Source organism: Ceratotherium simum, chromosome 36 (genome assembly GCF_057802395.1).
Source record: "Ceratotherium simum simum isolate JZ-2026a chromosome 36, ASM5780239v1, whole genome shotgun sequence".
NCBI classification, from domain to species: domain Eukaryota; kingdom Metazoa; phylum Chordata; class Mammalia; order Perissodactyla; family Rhinocerotidae; genus Ceratotherium; species Ceratotherium simum.
This window is the reverse complement of record NC_141935.1, coordinates 25,164,284-25,185,665: the sequence shown is the minus strand read 5'-3', so window position 1 is coordinate 25,185,665 and position 21,382 is coordinate 25,164,284. Positions and strand designations below refer to the sequence as shown.

The window sequence follows — 21,382 nt, the reverse complement described above, 5'->3', positions numbered from 1 at the left end:
GTGTGACGCAGGGAGGACCTCCTACAACTACAAATCCCTTTTAAGACAAATGATCAATTCTATGGCAAAGAGCCCTTTCCTGGACTCAGGCTAGACACACATAACAAGTGACTGCATAAATACAATATATTTAAAGAGGTTTTTGCATGGTGAATGTTAAAGACAGAAAATTTCTGGTTGCAGCTTTTTAAATGGTTTATCTTTCTTCTCCTGGCCTTCTTCAAGTCAGGAGGCAACTGTATAGGATGTTCACTAATGCATTTAAAAATACATGCAACAGGGGCGGGCCTTGTGACCTAGTGGTTAAGTTTGGCGTGCTCTGCTTTGGTGGTCCAGGTTTGGCTCCCAGACGAGGATCTACACCACATGTCAGCCATGCCGCAGTGGTGACCTGTGTACAAAATAGAGGTAGACTGGCCACAGATGTTAGCTCAAAAAGAAGAAGGTTGGCGACAGATGTTAGCTCAGGGGCGAATCTTCCTCACCAAAAATAAAAAAAAATAACATGCAACAGTTTTAAAAAGTTTAAATAAATAAAACACCTAAGTCACCTAAAGTCCCTGAGCTGCTTTGCTGAAATTCAAATCTTAAACTATAACTTAAGTAAACAACTACATTTTGTTTACCTAACCATTTTTATCACTTTTGCAAAGAACTACCCTAATGGGATCTATTCAGCTACACCAGTGTCTCAACCTTTTCTTCATTATTGCCTTTTGAGATTTTTTTTTTGAAAGAGTCACCCTGAGTTAATATCTATTGCCAATCTTCCTCTTTTTTTTCCTCCCCAAAGCACCAGTACGTGGTTGTATATCCTAGTTGTACGTTGTTCCAGTTCTTCTACGTGAGTTGCTGCCACAACACAGCAACTGAGACAGGTGGTGTGGTTCTAACACTGGGAAGTGAACTCGGGCCACCGAAGCGGTGAAAGTGCCAAACTTGAACCATTAGGCCATCAGGGCTGGCTCATTGAGACTTTTCTTAATTGCCTCCCTCACTGAAATTTTTTCCCCCAAGAAATCTTAACAGCACAGATACACTGTATATCTCTTTATGTACTTTACGTATATCTGTGCTTTATACATAAAAAGAGTAAGATAGTTTCACTCTTTTGGGAGAGACATTACTCCTGTTGAGAAGGTATGAGCTATACCAACCAAACAGTACAATCATTAGCTTGTCACTGGCAATGAGGGAGCGTGGCCATGCAGCCATGTCAGTCTAGGGGCAACAGGGACTATGGATTTAAACAATTTTGGTATCCTAATCAATAGAATTCTATTGCTGTTTCCCTTCAAAACAATTTGAGATTGTGGCTATCACCTGGGACATGTGCCAAACACGGTAGTACTTATATTAGAAATACTGATTCTACTTGGGGAGAAACCAAATTTAAGTTACTTATGATCTAAGGGCAGAATAAAGAGAAATGATACTACTCTAAAAAATTAAACCTATGTCAAGTGAATTATAAGATTTAAAAGTCATACTGAACCAGAAAATTCTTGAATCTAAAAATGAACTTAGAAATATAAAATCTTTAGATTTTACTATTATTGGTGTGCTCTTTTTTTTTGGAGGGGAGAGGAATTCCCTGTAACTACAAATTATTTTTAGGAAAAATAATTACTGCCTTAAATCAAATCATGGTTAAAACAACAGAATTTTAAGCTGATGACTGTGAATGAGATGAAACTTGTGCTTTGAATAGAAATAAAAGTACCTTTCTCTTTCCTTGGAACCTTTGACACAGGAGGAGAAAATAAAAAAGACTCATTTTTTGGTTCAGAAAGGTCTGCCAACAAGATGGCCTTGCTAGATCTAGTCCTTGTGCTACGGGAAGATTTAGTCAAAGCAGCTGTGGCAAGCAATTTTTCTTCTCGGTCAGTCGGTTCTTTGTGTGTTATTTCTTCATCCATGTGTTTTTCTGATATTGAGTGCAATGGATGTTTTTGGCTTTGATTTTCAGTCCTTTTTGTAGGTTTCTTCTTAGAGCTCATCACCGTAGCATGTTCCTCATTTGGCACTAAAATTGATTTTTCTAAAGCTGGTTTTCCAACACTAGTATTTTCACTTTTAGCTGGGGTATTTCTTGTAGATCTCCTTTGGATGCTAAGAACTTCTCTCTTCTTGGGACTTTTCGCTTCCTTAACAGCCTCAGATCCTACATCTTCAGAGAGATTAATTTTTCTTGGTCTACCACGTTTCCTAGGTGTAGCAGGCAGATCCAATTCTGCTTGAAGAGTCAACTGAGATGAATCAAGTTTAGAGTCTTCTATGACATCTGATGCACTAGCTTCTCTCTTTTTAACCCTTCTGCTACGCTGAATAGGCAGCTGCTGTTCAATGGACTTCCCATCTTGCTCATATCCTATTTTTTCAGAAGTTTCTAAATTAGCACTTCTCAATTTTCTGGTACTTCTGCTAGGACTTGCTACTTTACTAACTTTTAGATCACTTACAATTTCAACACTTTCCTGATTTTCTACAGATTTTTTAGTTCTTTTAGGAGTCCTTTTGGTAACAGATGAAGGTTTTTCTTTTCTAAAAGTTTCTTCAGCTGATGGTTCCAATAGCTGAGATGATTTTAACCTTCTTAATTCTCTACCTGGAGTAATCTGTAATTCCTGTTCCATAGAATTAATACTTTCTAACATGTCTTGATTAATTTCTTTTTTCCTCCTCCCTCTCCTAGGAGTAATAGAACTTTGAGGTATTTGCTGGTTCTGAGATATTCCTTTGACATCAGAACAGGCACTTTCAGAAGCCCCAGAAATTCCTTCTCTTTTCCTGGTTTTCTTCATAACTGAGAGCCCCAGCAGCTCAGGAGCAGCAGCATCTGCTGACTCTTCCTGTTGTGCTGATGTGACACTCAGGTTTCGGACACGTTGTCCTCTTGTGCGAGTTCTGGAGGAAATCATGTCATTAACCTGGCTGACATTTATAGTCACTGTACTTGTTTCCTGAACAGTCTTAAATGTAGATTTGACTAACTTGGTGGAACACATTACCTTCTGGCTTATTAAAGGTATGTTTTCATGAATGGACTGTTCCATCGTATCTGAAGTAATTTCTTTACTTCTTGTGTCTTTAATTACATCTAATAAATTTTCTGCAATTGCTACTTTAATTGGTTCAGGCACATATGGTAATGTCTCCACCTTTTGGGACTCTTGATCACTGATTATGATAGATGGTAAATTTGCAACACGTCCATGGTTATCATTTTCCCCACTGTACACATGTTTTTCCTCAGTTGCGGTGTTAGCTGCTTTAGCTAACACATTAGATGCCGCAGAATCACCTGTCTCTACTTCTCCTTCTTCACCTTCCAATATCAAGGTAAAGTTGCTCTGAGCCACAAACAGTTCCCCATCTACTTCGGCAATGTCACACTCAGAAGAGTCTTTATCAGGCAAGTCACAAAACTGCTGCTCAATGGTATCAAAATTATATTGAAGCTTAAGAGTTCCTGAGGGATACAATTCATTAAATGAAAGATTTCTAGCCTCTTGTCCTGAATCTTGAACTTCTAGCTTTTCATGTTCAATCACCTAAAATGAATTAAAGATAAGAGATTGGTAAAAAAATTTTAATGTATATATTTATTTTAACCTAAAGCATAAAGTTTTTAAATGACCATCTCACTCTTGGTATATGAATTGTTAAACATTAGCTACATATGATATGGCATATACTTATGGGTTTACTTTATAAAATATCCATTTAAGCAGACATTCTCACTCAGGCAAAATAACTAGACAGAAAGGATTCTGAGACCCTGAATGGAATTAAAGCAGAAATTCCACATTTCCCTGGCTAAAAAAGACAATTAACAAAATCTTGAAAATTATTATGATGCTAACAGTTGTGAGAAGAATTAAGGACTTAGTCTATTCTCATCCAAGAAAAAAAATTAACTGGAGAAAAAGAAACAATCCCCAAACTGTGTTTTAATGATAATCCCCAAATCACCTAACTAATCACACTTTTTCTAAACAGCATGATCCCCATAAGGTTGAAGAAGAATTCACCTACATAAGCTCCCTTGGGCTAGACTCAATCCTCTTCCCTTTGCTGGGGCTGCATAAACCATGAAATTCCTAAGGCTTTCAAGTTCAGTACCTCTCCTGCAAGGGTTTGGTGGAAGAAGGAATGGTCCTTGCATTTACCTTTTGGTAAGGGAAGGGGAGAAAAAGGAGGAGGTAGAAAGTAACAGAGAGATCTCCTGACCAAGAAGGTAGAACATTACCACCCACCTAGACATGACATTTTCCATCCCCCAAACATTCAGTGAGATGAAAGACTGGAAATACCCAGAAATGTGGACTCCCGCTTATACCATGCCCACAATTTTTATTAGCTTCCCAGCTGAAGGAATAGGGATTTTATCCATCTATTTCACAATGAGAATACCCATGAAAATGAATATGGATAACCATGACATTTTTATGAGTTAAGAAACTTCCCAAATACTATACAATCAAATTTCCATAAATAATTAGAAAAGCTGGTTTTTCTTCAGCTTAAATTCATTTATCATATAAAAGTTGCCTGCTGATAATAAAAGAGATTTGGTGGAATTTGTAAGAACCATAACTTATACTAAGTTCCAAAAAAAAAAAAATTCCTTTCTGGAGTATGAAGAAGTTAAACCCCAGCCAGTTGAATATCATTCTCCCAAAAGTACAGTCATGCGTCCCTTAACGACAGAGATATTTTCTGAGAAATGTGTCATTAGGGAATTTTGTCATTGTGTGAATGTCACAGAGTGTACTTATACAAAGCTAGATGGTGTAGCCTACTACACATCTAGGCTCTATGGCACTAATCTTATGGGACCACTATCGGATACGCGGTCTGGTCCGTCACTGACTGAAACATCGTCATGTGGCACATGACTGCATGCATGGCGGTGGGCGGAATCCTATTTAACTGTATTCAATTATTTTCAAATGTAAGCTCTGAATAGTTTCAATGCCATACTTGTCTCTGGAGTAGCCAGTATCTGTTTTCCTATGGCTAAAAGAACTTTCATCTGAACCAGATATAAACAAAAATTAAACTGTTAAAATTGTGACTTCTTTTAACACAGCCTTTTGGTTTTCATGAAAAACAACTTCTTACTTAAAGGATGTGTTCTTTTATAAATCCCAAAAAATATTTATACACTTATGTTTTCTCAAAGATTTTTATAAAGAGGTTTTTATATAGCCTCTTTATAAAAGTAAGTAATACTTTAGGTTTGAACTATGGCTTGAAACCTAACTAAACCACAATTGAAAGACTGACAAAGAAGTAAAAAATTAATTTTTTTTACATGAATTTCTTGAGTATCAGGAGGATCGTCAGAAATTGGAGGCTTTTCTTCTGGTAAGTCAACACTTGCTTTTAGTACGTCAACTTCTGTTTCGTGAGCTTCTTGTAAGTTCAGTGCTATTTCCTGGTGCAGCCTGTGTTCAGAGATCATAGGACTTGCTGAGACAACGAGCCCAGGGCTTCCACCATCACCAAGGACACCGGCCACAGCTGAAAGAAAAGTGGGAGTTCACCTTCCATGTTTTAAACCAAAAAAAATGACATATACACTATTTGGGGAGCAAACAGAAGGGAAAAGGCTATATTGCACTTGAGAACATTTCCTTGAAAAACCCTGATACTTGCCAAAAAGTTTCTAACACTTAAAGGGGAAAAGCCTACGAGGATTTACATATTAATCCTGTTTCTTCAGTATCCAATCACTCAGTTTAAATAATACATATTTGCTTTCCACAAAGACAAAACACACAGAAGACAAATTTTACATTTAAAAATGACAACATTGTTTTTTCTCAACTGGAATATAATTCTTTTTTTTTTTAATAGCGATACATTTTATTTATTTATTTATTTATTTTTTTAAATAATTTTATTTATTTATTTTTTCCCCCCAATGCCCCAGTAGATAGTTGTATGTCATAGCTGCACATCCCTCTACTTGCTGCACGTGGGCCGCGGCCTCAGCATGGCTGGAGAAGCGGTGCGTCGGTGCGTGCCCGGGATCCGAACCCGGGCCGCCAGCAGCGGAGCGCGTGCACCCAACTGCCAAGCCACGGGGCCGGCCCCATTTTATTTATTTTTTAATTTTTTATTTTTTTGAGGAAGATTGGCCCTGCACTAACATCTGTTGCCAATCTTCCTCTTTTTCTTTTTTCTCCCCAAAGCCCCAGTACATAGTTGTGTATCACAGTTGTAGAGTTGTAGCTCTTCTATGTGGGACGCTGCCCCAGCATGGCTTGATGAGTGGTGCGTCGGTTTGCGTCCAGGATCCGAACCGGCAAACCCCAGGCCGCTGAAGCAGAACTCATGAACTTAACCGCTTTGCCACCGGCCGGCCCCCTGGAATATAATTCTTGCTCTTATTGTGCAACTTCGATATGATAACTGCTTTGAGGAGCTCAGATGTTTCTTCTTTATCAAATTAATCTGAAAATTATGTTCACCAGGTGACTAGTGAAGAACCAGCTACCCCTGTTGAGCCATTATAGAATTACACGAGGGACATGCCATCTGGGCTTTGATCTGGCCATGAAAACAACTAGGTATCTCTTTCGGCAGAAAGCATCCAAACGGCCACAAACATACTCCACTACTTTACAAAACTGGGGGAGATGGGGGGGCCTCTTATTAAAAAAAAAAATCCTGGGGCCGGCCCGGTGGTGCAGGCGGTTAAGTGAGCATGCTCCGCTGCGGCGGCCCAGGGTTCGCTGGTTCGGATCCCAGGAGCGCACTGACGCACCGCTTGGCAAGCCATGCTCTGGCGGCGTCCCATATAGAGGAAGATGGGCATGGATGTTAGCCCAGGACCAGTCTTCCTCAGCAAAAAAAGAGGAGGATTGGCAGATGTTAGCTCAGGGCCGATCCTCCTCACAAAAAAGAAAAAACAAAGCAAAAAAATTCCTCTTTATCTTTCACCTTCCTCTTTGCCAAAATTTTATGTCATTAGCACTCACAAGCCATATTTGGATTTAGAGTTTGTGAATGACACAAAACCCAAAACACCTCAAGGAGGGGGAAAAAAAAGATCAATCTAATTTAATTAACAAAAATCAATAAAACAATTAAAAAAAAAGACCAACTAGGAAAAAAATTTTTCACACTTTTAACACATAATGAGGCTAATATCCCTAATATATATACAAAGACTGCTTATAAAATAACATGATAAAAGTTTTTCACCTGTCAGTTTGGCAAAGAGGAATGGGAAAATACACACTTTACCTTCCAATCATCAGTGAATGAAAGCAGTAAACAACCTTTACTGGAGAAAACAATAAAACATTAAAAATCTCTGTGTACTCCTTGATCTGGCACTCTACCCAACAGAAATATTGACATAGAATGTGCAAAGATATATACTTAAGAATATTCATTGCAGAAATGAAATAGCAAAACAAACAAAAATTGTGATCAGCCCAAATGTTCACCAATAAGCAATCAGATAAGCATACCACAGCACATCCACACTATGGAATACTATTACAGCCATAGAAAAGGACAGGATTAATCTATATTAACAACATGAGAAAATGTCTTAAATATATTGTTAAGTGAAAAAAAAAAGTTGTTTTGATAATAAATTTAATTGGTGATAATTTATAATAATAGCTAATATTTATTCAGCTTTTATTAACATTTACAGCTATTAATATTTTATAGATAAAGAAACTGAGGCTAACCCATAGTTTTATATGTAAGTGCAGAACTGGGTTATGGACCCAAGCAGTCTGGTTCAAGGCCCTGTACTCTTCAGTCACCATACTTATCTCCTCTGTCAACATATGGGGAAAAATACTCACAGAAAAAAAATTCAGGAAAAAGACCACGTAAATAGTCAATAATGGATCCTTAAAACGGGTAACTAGGTTATGGGAATTTTTACTTTCCATGTTAGACTATGTTCTCCTGATTATTTTACAATAAACATATATTACATTCTTAATCACGGGGGAAAACAGCAGGTCTATTCCAGCTGTCCTAAGCCCTGTTCCTAATGTGACAGGCAGAAGGGTGTAACAGTTAAGAGCATGGGCTCTAGAGGCAGATAGCACTGACACCATCACATAGCACTGTTATGTCCTCACGTGAAATGTTTAGACAAGCTCTGGGCAAAGGCATTCAAGGTGTCTGCTTTCTCCCAAATCAACTGTGAGCTCACTGAGGAAAACACATCTTCCTCATCTCTGTACAGCCAGGGTCTGAAAGGTGGCACTCAAAAAAAAGTTCATCAGATTAAAAAAATCATGAATTTCATACATCTGTTCATTTCCCTGGAGTAAATTTAGTCATTTGTGATTATTTTCTAATAATAAAAAGCCAATCTTGGCCTTAAGTTATCACAGATAGAATACAACTGCAAGTTGCCCTGTGTCCACAGGAGTCCCAGAAGATCAAAAAGCAGGTATGCAGTCCGGCTGGGGAGTGGCCGCTCACACTGCTCTTCTTTCACGTTCTGAAGGCAAGGATGTCCATAACAACCATTCTAAGACTTCCACTATTAGAACCACAGAGTTCCTTACAAGCAATTCACTGTTTTGATAGCTGATACACTGCCTTAGAATACTACTGTCGGCCAGGGAAGCTGACCAGAGAGGAAGAACTGAGATTTAAAAAAATCTTGATAATAGATTCCTTTGTTCTAAGAAAAGAATATTTTTTACTCAAAACACTAAATGAAATAATTCTAAAATCAAAATAATACATACCTTTGTTGTTACCTGCTCTAATTGTAGAGGTGCAAGTTTCAACAGATACTAGTCCTTCGTCTAAAACTGGTACCTTGGGCTTCAGGGTGAGGATTTTCCTTTAGAAACAGAAATATATACTTTAGTGTGTAAGAAGATAGCATCTGCTCTCACTTGCTTCAGCCCTACTCCCTCTCCTACTTGTCATTTGGTTGGTGAAAACCAAGGTTCAGTTAAATTAATACCATGCAAGTTCATTCTAAATAACACTATAACATTTACCAGTGAATTGAGAAACAAGTAATGCTATACTTGTTTTTTCCTATTTTCTATTATTTTACTTGGCAACAATGGCATGGCCTTAAACTACAAATAAAATGATTTTAAAATGTTGGTCAAGATAAATCATATTTATGCCAATTTTTAATTATCTATGGCCATATTCTTCAAATAGTCTAGCGAATATTATGGAATATTTCCTATATACTCAGTAGAATCATGTTCAATATTTTAATGCCAACTGGAAAGAATACGACAAACGACTCAGAATGGGAGACCAACAAGACCTGTGTTAATCCACTTGATGAAAATAAGTTCCTGAAATATGTTGACAGTGGTCCCTTCCTATTCTGAGCTGGCCTTTCCCCAAAACCCCACTAAAGTATGATTTTTAAAAATGGGACAAATAAAATTATAAAGTAAATCCAAGAAAAAGCACATATTTGGAATATATACACATTTATTTATAGATATATTTATAAGATTTATCTCACTCACAATATTTATAGTAAATAACTAAGAACCACAAACCAAATAAGTTTATATTTAAAAAGGAACCAGCTTGTTAAGATGGTGAACATTCACCTAGACTATTACTGATGACCACAAATTTTCTTGTCACGTTGACTGCTCTTTGTGATTGCTGCAATTATCCGTCAAACACATTGCAATAAACATTAGTTTGCATTAAAATGAAAAAAACATTAGAATCAAACAATAAAACAATCTGAAAAATCCTTTCATATTGTTTTCTCCCACTTTTTCCATGAAGGCCTGGCAACGATTCCAGCTAATCAGGATTTCTCTTCTCAGAAGTGAAGCATATGACTCAGTTCAATGTATGAGAGGTGACTATTATGACAGTGATTTTTGTGGGTGGTTTGTGATGTTACTCTCAGGACTTATAAAGGAATGAACCATTTACACTGTCTTAAATTATCACGGTTTATATAGGCTAATCATAGTAAATTACCCTTACTAATTCCTGATAACTGAAGCTGCAACGTTTTTTGTATCCTCTACAACGGTGTTATTCAAAGTGCTGATATGCAATGCGTCCAGTCTTGCAACGAGATAAAAAACTTGTGGCAGCAGGTGGATCAATTACTTCACTGATTAGTTCAGCCGACTTTCAACAAAGGAAGTGGTAGACTGACTTATATTCTAATACAAGCTGTTTATCTTGCTGCAGACCATAAACTGTATGGGAACTGGCATCAATCCATTAGACGACATTTTGAGTAGCAGTGCCCTACATCATCTAGTATATTGCCTAAATGTGCAAGCACTAAATGAAACCGACTAATTGGGAGCATAATAATTCAAACAGTCATTAAAAAACAAATAAAAACTTTGCTAGTCTTTTATCACCAACTGGTAGGGAACAAAACTGCCTCTGAGCCACCTCCCCTATGTTCCACCTTGGTGCCACAGAAGACTCATACCTGATCATCCTGAAACCACTAAAAGTGGGAGGGCATGGAGGAATGCATGGCTGTCGGTGACACTTTTGGTCTTCAAAAAAATAGAATCACCAGAATAGAAAAGAGTTCTGCCTCAATTTATCAGGTCTCTGTATATTCAGGAAATGTCTAGTATCATTCTAAGATTTCATGATAACTGCTAAATAACACACAATTGTACAAATGAACTTCTTTCATAACAGAAAATATTACCAAAATGGAAATGTCAAAGATCCAAATAAGAGCTAATCTAGGCATAGACTATTTTACTACTGGTTCACAGTTTCACTAAACTTTATTAATATTTGTAATTTTCTCTATAAACTTACCCTTCATGGATTGACGGTACACAAAGAGAAGTTTCAACTCCTTGAATGCGGCTTAAGTGATTTAATTCTGAAAGTGCCTCCTCTGCAACTAAGAGGTCCTTTGTTTCTGCATCTTCTAAAATGCCTACGAATCATACAGTTAAGAATATTCACAACTATTCAGGCTAAACATTGAGCGATTACTCAGTCTTGGACTACCACTTTTTAACAAGTTGTTGGGTCTGCTTTTTTGTACTTTTAGGTTTACTCCCCTGACATCAGACTGTCAACAACAGTTCCTTCTTCTAATTCTCTGAGCCTAGCTCAAGAGCCCCCCCTAATCTACCACTTCTCACTTTTGGCTTAACAGGCACTTCTACAAGTGTTTTACATATACCAACTCACTTAATCCTCAACATTCAAAGTGGTAGCACTATTATCCCCATTTTACAGATGAGAACACAGAAGCATACGGTTACACTGCTTATCCGAGATCACAAACCTACTAAGTAGCTAAGATTCAAATCCAGCCTGTTTCACTCCAGAATTTGTGCTATATAACCCCCCACAAAAACAATAAAAACTTCTATTTGAGACTGCCTAATCATTTTAGGAATAATCAATAAAGACACTGCCATAAACACCCTCATCTAATATTTACCATTCACATATTTTAGTGGAACATAGCACATCAAAAGGGTAATGTACACTTCTAGACATATGCTATTTATGAGGAGAGTTCTAAATTCTTAGAGCAATTAATAATGCTATGCTTATTAAATAAAGACATCATAGCCCAAACTTCACTGGACTCACATCTTAATAAACCTTAGTTTAGCTTAGGTAGAAAATATTTCCCCAAACAAACCACTATAACAGATTTTTATATAAGTATTTGGTTTTACAGATTTAAAGTTAGGAATCACCTTTAATTTTTTTGTGTGTGTGTTTGTGAGGAAGATTAGCCCTGAGCTAACAACCGATGCCAATCTGCCTCTTTTTGCTGAAGAACATGGGCTCTGGGCTAGCATCTGTGCCCATCTTCCTCTACTTTATATGGGACGCCGCCACAGCATGGCTTGACAAGCGGTGCATAGGTGCATGCCTGGGATCCGAACCTGTGAACCCCAGGCCGCCAAAGTGGAGCACGCACATTTAACGGCTGGGCCACCGGGCCGGCCCCAGGAGTCACCTTTAAATAAGCTTTTAGAACTGTGCAGGGGTAAGAAACATAAAAACAGACTAAGTTTTCTGACCCACCAATTCTAAGCCAAGTCTGTCCCCTTTCTGGCATTCTCCTGGTCCCTTTTATGTCCCCCAGCACAGCACTTATCAAACTAGGTTATAAGTGCTTCTTTGTTTATATAGTTCACTAGGCTCTAAATTACATGCGAGCAGGTGCCATGCCTACTTTACTCACTGTTTGATCCTCAACACCTAGCACACACACAGGAGGAACCCCACCCGCTGCACATACATTAGGGACTCAAAATGTTTTTGATGAACAATATCAATTGAATACAAAGAAAATAAATTCATGGGCCTTTGGACATTTATTTTGATTGTCCAGTTATTATTTCAGAGGTAAAGATGGAGAGTAGAAAGAAATCCCTGGTTTCTGAACAGCTTTCCAGAAAGTTGAGGCTACTGGATAAGTTAAACATTATTATAACAATCTAGTCTGTAAAGTTAGTATTATTTCTCATAGCTACAGGAACACCTTAAGTCAGACTGACATCTGACATTTCCTCCTTAAACATTACTGTTCTTTTCCAAATTCCATTTCCGAATAAAAAAAGAATACACGTAACTTCTCTTCACTTCAAATCTCATACCTACTTATAATAAATAGAACAATGTAAGTAAGCCATATGTGTAAGTGGAAAGAATAAAATGTGTGTTGTGTCTAGAACTTGGTTACTGTGATCATGTAACTATTTAACCCTGACGCTTTTCTTATGGTGGAAAAAATTCTATTGCAAATTTTATTGAGGAACATCATTGGCCATTTGGAATATTTGGAAATAAGTTCTTACCCAATTGTGTCTCCAGGTCTGGAGGAGTTACTTCTGATTCAAACACATCTTTATCACTGTCCTTCTCAGTTTGTTCAGTTAAATTAGTAATTAGTTCGGTGGAACAGCTCGCTGGCTTAGAGGCCATGAGAACATCTTCAAAGTCTTCCGGTGATGGTGCATCCTGATACTCCAAGGTAGTCTGGTCAGATCTGGTTGAAACATTGCTATTTTCTTTGCTCGTATCCAGGTTCTCCAAACTTTGTGAAGGTGTATCTTGTAACCTCACATCCATTTCTTGATGATCCTTTTCAGGGCTATCCAGGGAAAAAGATATTGTCTTATCTTTGTTCTTCGGCCATTCAGTTTCTGGTGGAACTTCACATTTATGGAAAGGTGTAGCTACAAATACTTTTGTTTTGCTGTCATCTGCAGCCTGTTAAGTAGAAGATTTTGAAAAAAACGTTTTACCAGTAAAAATCACAGTCCAGTCTAAGCTATCCCTCCCAATCATACCCACCCTTTCCATGTTCAGTATTTCTCCAAATTCTCTTCTCAATCAAAAGTCACTTATTCTAAATCCATTCTCATCAAAAGTCACTTATTCTAAATCCATTCTCTTCAGATACATGATTAAAACTTAATGGTTGTTAATGTTTCCCTAATTGGTAATAAGTTAGTATTTCCAAAAGACTAAAACATAGAATAGGCAAGATGACCAAGAATCATCAAATGGGTTCCTATTAACCCACACTGAAGCTCTGAAGACAAACCCTCCTAAATAGACAACCAATTAGGAACTTAATAAATTGAGAAGCAACACTATATAGGTTAAAAAACAAAGAAACATGAACTAAGAATTAGGAGGTCTTGATTCTAGTCCCATTTCTGCCACCAAACGGTTATCTGACTATAGGCAATCTACTTAGGGCTTCTGAGTCCTATTTTCTTCACCTGTAAATGATAGGTCTGGCTTAGCCAATGCCCTAAAGTTCTTTCTGAACTAATGTTTTCTGATTTCATTACTGTCTATAAGACTGTGTACAAAAATCTACTGTGATATTATTTAAATTGATTTATTTAACTTTCTACTTGTAGAAGCTAATATATTCTTAAGTCTTCTATGTTCCAACTATTATCAAACTTACTCCAGAAGTCCATTTTGTGGTCATGCCTTCTTCCATGAATGAAATTCTAGTTTCTTTAAGTCGTAAAGGAGGGGTAAGAGACCTTCCAGGTGACACAGAGGGAGATGCTAAAGGTGTTGTTCGAAGACCAGACCTTAGGATGGATTGAGGAGTGAACTCAGATAATCCAGAGGAAGTAACTGACATGGTCAAAGTTTTAGCTTTCTATGACAAAGAACAAATGGAATTCTACCATTAGTGTTTGTAAAAGGCATAAGGACATAAGGATAGACAGGGTGAACTGAGTCACAATGGTGACTATATTCTCCTCTCCAATAAACACATCAATAAAAAGTTTTATTACAGGTTACTGGAAAGAAAATGCAAAATTCTACTCAGAGCTTTCTATGTCTAAGGCTACAAAACATAAAAGTACATCTATAATCATTCCAAAGGCCTTGTTTATTCCCAAGTTTTTAAGTTTAACTTAAAAAATAAAGTGCTGAGATAAGGTAAATTATTTAACTATTGCTTAGAAAACTTTAGTTAGGTGAAAGACATGATACTGTGTGATGAACAGAACCTAGCTTAAATATAGCAAACTAATCTAAATTAATGAGACTGACTTTAAGAATGTTTTAGAAAAAATACAATTTCATCACATAAATCCAACAGTAACTGGATTACTTATAAGAATCCTTTGAAGATTTACTATAATGAATAAAAATAATTAGCACAGAAACTGGTAGAAATAATTCCTTCACTCAACTTTTCCTCTAAAGGAGTAGTAAAAAGATTACTGGATCCCATTAGATTATCGAATTCCATTAGATCCATTACAAGATTATATTGATTTTTTTTTCTAGATTCCTTTTGGTAGCAGGTACAAAATTATTCTCTGATTTAATTTCATTTGAACCTAGCCATAGAGAATATAAAATGTGATTGTTTCTGAATAGATAAAAATAAGTCAGAAATACTGCACTGGATATTAAATGTCAGGAACTTAATCTTTTCAACCTTCTTTTCAATTTTTTTTTATATAACTATTTTAGGACCAGAATTTATTGAAGTACCTTTTATTCAGCTTAAAAAATAAGAATTCCCTGCTTCACTGTAAATACTGGATATCTAAAAACAATTTTTTAAAAAAGGAAGAAACCTTCTGGGATTCAATCCAAAATACTGGACAAGGAGCTAGGGGATAACATACCTAAAAACATTTAGACAATGAGAAGGTAAAAGACCACTATTTATCAGTCATCATAGTTTCTCAGCTAATAATATAGCAGAAAGCGTGGAGGAAAAAGCAATTTAAAGACAGATATACTGATAGCAGTAAGGAGTAACTGTTTATAGTTTCACTGAAGAAGTCCGAATTAAAATAAATAAAAATAAACCTAAGAACTAAAAAGCATTTGATAAAAGAAAGAAATAACAGCAAAATGGTATCAGAAATGAAGTTAAAAGTAAAAGAAGCGAACCCAAGAACATGAAAGCACTTTTCAAAGGATAAAGGCACATTAATAGTACCACACAGAGCCTTGCAGTACTTTCAGGACAACAAAATAACTGTTAACCTTGAGTGCAACGCCAGTTAAGCACAAAGGGTAAATTTAGCAAATTCTGTTTACAAAGTTGTAAAAATACAGTAAGCATATTGGAAAGATAGCCTCAAGAATTTAAAAAAAAAAAAAGCTGTCAATTACCCAGAGATATCATTTATAAATTGCTTATTTTTCCCTGCTACTTGAAAAATAAGAACTTTCTAACTTCAATATGAATGCTAGACATGTAATACTCACCTTAACTACAAGAGGAGTTTCAAGTAAATGTAATTCTGAAGCCCTGGAGGTATTCTGCCGTGATCCTTTTAATTGTGAACTTACGGGCAATGAAGTGGATGCTAAGTACAAAGGAGATCTTGTAGGGGGGGTTTGCTGAATAAACTCCAAACATTGAGAAGGCTGGGGGACAGGATGAACAACCAAATCCAGCAGTCTGTAATCAGTATACATATGAATAGAAAAATCGTGGTTACTTATTTATTGAGTTATATTGAAGAAACAAAAGAATTTAGTATGCCTTTTAATTACTCAAACTTCTATATTCACTGGTAAATATGATAACCACATGAAAATTAAATAAAATTTAGTTAAGTACATTAATATAAAGCCATTAGTTCAAAAAATTAATTCAGTAGCAAAAAATAGTAGTAATATATAACAACTGATCCAAAAAAAAAAAGGAGTTCTAGTCCTCCTCCCTCCTCCCTTTTACCAATATTTACTGAGCCCCCACTATGTGTTAGACATTTATTTTCAAATGAAGATGAACTGCTAATGATTCGAAATACTAAAGAAAACAGGGCAATGTTTCCCCAGCAACCCATTTGCTACCATTCGTTTTCATCAACACGTAAAAATTCCTTCCACCTATATGTAATGAACAAAATGAATACTGGCTTATTTTACCTTTATGGTTCTGATCGCAATAAAGACTAGACTGATCAAGAAAAAAAAATGTTTATTTTTTTCAAATTAATAAGGTTAGTGACAAAATGGAATCTCAAGATTCTACTGAATGGTTTTCTATAATGTCCTGGACCCAGTTCATATCAAATAATAAAACTGATCTCACTGATGACTTGTATTAAGCATGTATAGTCCAAATAGCTTAAAAACTTAATTTACAGACAAATAATTTAAACTCAAAAGTAAAACTGTCAAGTTATGATTTCTGGTGGACCATTTGCAAAGGTCACTCCTTTATCAATTTCCTAATATATGGTCTCTTTTATGGTCATATTTTCTAGCAATAAAAGTAATACCTTTTCCCCAAAATGCCTATGTGGTTCAGCTGAGAATAACCAGAAAAGAGTAGCATGTTTTGGTGCCCATAAATAAAAACTCCCAGTTGCTGCCTTTGCCTTCCTTGTCATTCTATCTTTTCTGTTCAGATGAGATTTTCACAATTAGGAGTGGCAGACCAACACAGATCATAGCTGCTCTAAGACCCAACCTACTACCCAGTGAGGAAATATTTACCGGAATTATTTTCTTAATATAAGGTCTTCCTACTAGTTATTTTGTACTATGCACAGCTATGAGATTTCCACCAAACCAAAATATCCAATCCGTCTGCTACACATTTCTTTCTCTATTGTCTATTCTGATTCTTCTTCTACTTCTCTACCTCACTTGTACTTAAATTCTGTATTAGTAAACTGTATGCTCACTACTATATTGGGTTACCCCAAATAGATACTTTGTTAAATGCCTTGCATTGTGGTAACATTTATGTTTAAGGTGCCCATTTATGAATGACTGCTTCTCAAAAGCAGGGCCTAAGTAACAAATGGTGCCTACTGAGTAAAAGCAAAATTCTTATACCAGCAAGACTTAACATATTTAAGTTATACTCAAAAAAATTATCAAAATATTTTGTATCATGATATTTTCTGAAGAAATATTGAATTAGGTCTCAGGATTTTCTCAACAACTTTCTGACCGTGATCCAAATAAGTAATGCATTTTAGACCAAACACATACACAAAACATAAATTATATAAAACAGCACTTAGCCTTACTGTATGCAGTGCCCATTTCTATTATCTATTCTAGTCTATTTCATTAAAAATATGCTAGTCACAAGCCATTAAATTTACTTACTACCCACTAATGCAAACCAATTTTAAAAATACAGAATTAGGGAATGAAAATGATTTTTATAAAAGGTAAACATTCACACCTCAATCAGCTCTCTTCCATCTGAGTTAATACTGGCTTTAAAGGATTCTCATAATACTTCTTTAGGTCCTTAGGCCATTAATCAAGAGTCTTAAAAGTTTTATTATTGCTCCCTTCTTGAACCCCAGATCTATTAAACTACAAAGGGACCAAAAAAAGCGACTTGCAGGAAAAAAAAACGAGAACTATTGGTAGGAAAACAGAATGTCAGCAATAATGACTTCTATGTGAAACAATCTTATCATCTCATGAGGGTAATTAAAGGAAAACAACCTCAACTTAATTAAATAAAATCCAAAAAATAGAAAACCCTTTCAAGCTTTGAAAATATGTCCATTATGTAGACTATAAACAGCTTCGGCCCCCATTGTTGAAAAGTTATTAACTTACTCTGAGTACCTTATTCTTAGTATCATAAATTCAGACAATTTTATTCACATAAAATAATGTAATTTTATCCTTGATAAAATGTAAACAATCAAAAATTTGCAACAATCATGGGCATATTATTAAAGACAAAGAATCAACACATTAAGAGAGACATTTGTTTGTTCTCTGCTATTGATGATTATGAAACTCTTTTCAACTATCCAATGTTCTTAAATAAAATAAATACTTACAATCACAATTTCATCTTAGATGCGAACCTTCAACTTAACTATTTACTTTTCTAATACCATAGGTTAAGATGTAAAAGTATTACTGCATCTGAAGCCACTTAAGACATTTTAGTAGGTTCTGTTGCACAGGAGAAAGCTTCAATGAGCCAACCAAGATTAGTTAGGAATTATAAAAGCAATCTTCATTCAGGGATCAATCGATAAGGAGATTATATTAAAGAAAGTTAACAGCTTATTTGGTTCATGATTTTAACAAAACAGAGTTTGCTTCTTTTCTCTGAGCAGTCTGAAATCATTAAGCAAAATTCTAAGTAGACTATCAGCTGATACAAAATTTCCTAAAATTACTATACTACTGCCCAAATTATAAAAAAAATAAAAAGAATTAAAAACAGATTCAAGAATTTAAAACAATATTTGTAAAATTTTAAAGACACTTAAAAATTACAGTGTAAGGCCAGCCCCGTGGCTTAGCGGTTAAGTGCGCGCGCTCCGCTACTGGCGGCCCGGGTTCGGATCCGGGCATGCACCAATGCACCGCTCGTCCAGCCATGCTGAGGCGGCGTCCCACATACAGCAACTAGAAGGATGTGCAACTATGACATACAACTATCTACTGGGGCTTTGGGGGAAAAAAGGAGGAGGATTGGCAATAGATGTTAGCTCACAGTTGGTCTTCCTCAGCAAAAAGAGGAGGATTAGTGTGGATGTTAGCTCAGGGCTGATCTTTCTCACACACACACAAAAAAATTACAGTGTAATTATTGCCTAACATTGTGTCTAAAAATTTAATAAATTCTTACCTAGAAATTTTTTGCGATGCTTTTGAAGTTGGCGTTCCAACAAATGCCTCAGGCAGCTCTGGATCTGGGAGAGAATATACTATAGGAGATGGTTCTTCTATTTTAGAACTACAACAAAATAAAAATTTAACTTTTGATTATGTATCACAAGGAGCATTAAATTAAAAATACTGTAAGAAGGTGGGATTAATGGGAGAGGAGGGCTTTCATTTTTTACTTTGTACATTTCTGCTTATTTACAACTAACAATGAACACAATCACTTTTAAATTTAAAAACAAAAAACATTCTTCTTGTAAAAAAAGTAGCCAACATAAAAAGAGTTTTTCCTTTTTACATACACTGATAAATTCTAAGGTTGGATGGCTTATGAATGCTGCTGATGCCCAGGAAAGAATAATAAGCAGCACGAGCATAAAATGTGTTATGAAAAACGTACCTATTGTAGGCTGAGATGCTATGTTTAGGTTCACTGCTTGCCCACACCTCTCCAATTTTAGATAATACATTATTGATGAAAGTAGATCTTGTTAACACAGTCCCTGTTACAACTTGCTTTGGAACTGCTGATAATGGTTTGGGTCTACAAACTGTAAAATGAAGAATGCAGGATTTAATTTCATCTCTAACACTAGGATTTTAATAGAAGATTAACATGAAAGAGTGATTGGAAAACAGAGATCACAAGATACAAGCAGTTAAAATTATATTTGGTTTAGCAACATCTATGCAGAAATTTAACAATTGAGCTTTTAGGAGATAGTGAAAAACTTATTCTACACGTTCTCTAAAAGTTGGACGGGAGTCTTCGAATGAAATAAAAAGAGTTCTTTGATTCTGTATTTCATTATTAAGTAAGCTTTAAAAATTTCCAAGAAAGCTTTATATTTCTTGGAGTAGAGTGGCCAGTAAAAAAAGCACCATTGTGATGAATCAAAGCAAAAGTGAGCTAAATATAAGATAATGATGGTTTCAGAAGGTAATCATTCAAAATCTTTTCTAGCCCAATACTTTATGACATTTTCAATGAAAACTTACCTTCTCGAAGAACTGATGATGTTGACAAATGGTAAGGCTTAGCTCGCTCAATGGCTAATTTTCGCTGGACTCGAGGAAGAATTTTCCCATATTGGTCTAATATAGAATTTCGAGCCACTGATCTCTCCCGCAAACGAGGATCACGATCATTCTATTGAACATACCGTGATTGGTAAAAATTTAATCTTCAAAAATGTTAGGTGATATGTTTATATGTTTACCATTTAAAATATAATTGTGAATACCCAAGAATATCTTCCTCCTCCCTACATATCCCATTCTTCCCAACCAAAGACCTTATACATACACTAATTGCTTTATCAATCCTTACCTATCAATAAATTCCAAGTCTCTCCTATCCAGCCTTGATTCTTCACAACTAATAAAAACAAGTATCATTTACTAAGCATCTACATCTCTCAGACAACATGCTACTTCACATACACCTCTGTGCATCCTCAAAAAGAGATATCGTCATTTTATAGATGAGGAAACCAAGGCTCAGAATGTGTTCCAAGCACACAGAGCAAACTAAGAACCCGTCTGACTCCTGAAGTCGACACTCTTTGCACTATAACTCCCACTGCTATCCTCTAACTCTTCCTCTTGTTTTCAACAAGTGGTTAGTCTGACAAGACCTGTGGGCAGATACCTGAACAGAAATGGCACATAAAAAGAATCAGACAAGTAATAATATCCTGTTCTCAATTCTACTACAGAAGAAGAGAATTCTCCAAGCTCAAGATTATATAAATCCTAGTGGTTACCAAACTACAAGCTCTTACATAACAAAATCAACAGTTTTCCTTATTCTCTTGTCCCCCATAATAAAATAAGTTTATACCATAAGATTAATCTTCAGAGTTTGGTTCAGCTTCAAGGCAGGGATGTAATTGGCACGCTGCAAATGGTGAACTAAAAGAAATTCATGATTCTGAACACTGCCGCTGGACTGCAAAAATCTCACCAAACAATCCTACGAAGAACAAAATAGCTTTGTAAGCCACTAACTTATCCTCAATTTCTGACAAGTTTATATTGATAAGTCATTACCTGCTCAGTGTCTGTAAACGGTAACTTCAATAAATCCTCCATTAAGCCCATTTCTTGACAGACTTCATATGTGTGCTTTAGTAACTCCTCTATATTCAACCGAGTAGAATGCTGTCGCAGTAAACTCCAGGCCTCAACCACGCATCTGAAATGAATATTTATACAAGTTTAATTTTAGAAAAGCTATTTAAAATGTTCAGGGCCA

The 21,382-nt window shown here is 36.0% G+C and overlaps 1 protein-coding gene across 1 annotated transcript in view; it reads right to left on the bottom strand.

The window, feature by feature from the left end:
* Positions 1–21,382, bottom strand: part of AHCTF1 (AT-hook containing transcription factor 1) — a 92,714-nt gene that overhangs the window by 6,718 nt on the left and 64,614 nt on the right. Inside the window, exons 22-33 of the mRNA XM_004439569.3 lie at positions 21,178–21,322; positions 20,969–21,100; positions 20,125–20,275; positions 19,526–19,676; positions 19,088–19,195; positions 15,721–15,916; positions 13,937–14,140; positions 12,810–13,224; positions 10,795–10,918; positions 8,745–8,842; positions 5,321–5,529; positions 1,724–3,554 (exon numbers count right to left, since the gene is read on the bottom strand). Coding sequence (XP_004439626.2) covers positions 1,724–3,554; positions 5,321–5,529; positions 8,745–8,842; positions 10,795–10,918; positions 12,810–13,224; positions 13,937–14,140; positions 15,721–15,916; positions 19,088–19,195; positions 19,526–19,676; positions 20,125–20,275; positions 20,969–21,100; positions 21,178–21,322 — 3,764 coding nt within the window. The remainder of the gene's footprint in view (positions 1–1,723; positions 3,555–5,320; positions 5,530–8,744; positions 8,843–10,794; positions 10,919–12,809; positions 13,225–13,936; positions 14,141–15,720; positions 15,917–19,087; positions 19,196–19,525; positions 19,677–20,124; positions 20,276–20,968; positions 21,101–21,177; positions 21,323–21,382) is intronic.